General features: G+C 73.1%; 1 protein-coding gene across 1 annotated transcript; it reads left to right on the plus strand.

Moving 5' to 3' along the window:
• Positions 1-351: 351 nt before the first annotated feature.
• On the plus strand, positions 352-1,038 carry LOC113942701 (vitamin K epoxide reductase complex subunit 1-like; the record flags this gene model as incomplete). The annotated part of the gene is made up of 2 exons (XM_027633775.1): positions 352-502; positions 912-1,038. Coding segments are annotated over exons 1-2 (276 nt in total), but the record flags the coding sequence as incomplete, so codon positions are not given.
• Between the last annotated feature and the right edge of the window lie 49 nt (positions 1,039-1,087).

Genomic DNA, 1,087 nt, shown 5'->3' on the forward strand with positions numbered 1-1,087 from the left:
CCACCCCCCGGGCTCACTCACCGCCCTCCCCCGGGGTCCCTCGAGGTGCCGGGGGCGGCTCCGCCGGGCGGGCTGGCTCCGGGCCCCTCACTCAGCTCCCGCCCGCCATCTTGGACGCGCTCCCGCCATTTTTTTTCGCGCGCCTCTCCCCCTCTCCCCTCGGCGCCACCGCGCCTGCGCACCGCGCCCGCCTGGACCGCAACTCCCGTCAGCCCCCGCGCCGCACGGGATAGGAGCCAATCAGCCGCCGCTCCGCGCGATGGACGGTCCTGCCAACCAATAAGAAGAGAGGTTCAAAGAGGCGCTGTCCAATGGGAGGGGCGGGAGGGCGGGCCGGCGGCGTGAGGGCGGTAATGGCGGCGCGGGCGGTGCTGTGCGCGGCGGGCGCGGCGCTGTCGCTGTACGCGCTGCACGTGGAGCGGGAGGTCGCCCGGGACCCCTCGTACCGCGCCGCCTGCGACCTGGGGCCCGCCGTGTCCTGCACCAGGGTGTTCGGCTCCCGGTGAGCGCCGGGGAGGGCGGGGGGGGATGACCGGGAATAACGGGAATGGCCGTGATGGGAAGGAGGGGGGGCGGGCGCCACGCGGCGGGGGCGGAGTTTGTGCGAGGGGGCGGGGTTTGTGCGAGGGGGCGGGGTTTGTGTGAGGGGCGGCCAATGGCGCGAGGGGAGGGGAGGGGTGGGAGCGGCGGGGCCGGTAGGGGGCGCTGTAGGAAGGGGCGTGGTTTTCGAGAGGAGGCGGAGCTTGGGCAGGGCAGTGGCCAATGGCGGGAGGGGTGGGCGTGGTTTTTGTTTGAGGGGCGTGGCTTGGGAGGAGCCTGGTGTGGGATCCGCCCACAATCGGGGTCAGTGAGGGCGTGTCCGTGGGCGTGTCTGTGGGCGTGTCTTCAGCAGTGCCCCGCCTCTTTTGCAGGTGGGGGCGTGGCCTGGGGCTCGTGGAGCCGGTGCTGGGCCGGGACAGCCCCGTGAACGTCCCGAACGGGGCCGTGGGGGTCCTGTTCTACCTCCTGCAGGCGCTGCTCGGTACTGGGGGGCACTGGGAGGGACTGGGAGGGACTGGGAGGGGAGTGGAGGGCACTGGGAGAGACT

The sequence above is a fragment of the Corapipo altera genome, unplaced genomic scaffold (assembly GCF_003945725.1).
Source record: "Corapipo altera isolate COAL_440 unplaced genomic scaffold, ASM394572v1 56100, whole genome shotgun sequence".
NCBI lineage: Eukaryota > Metazoa > Chordata > Aves > Passeriformes > Pipridae > Corapipo > Corapipo altera.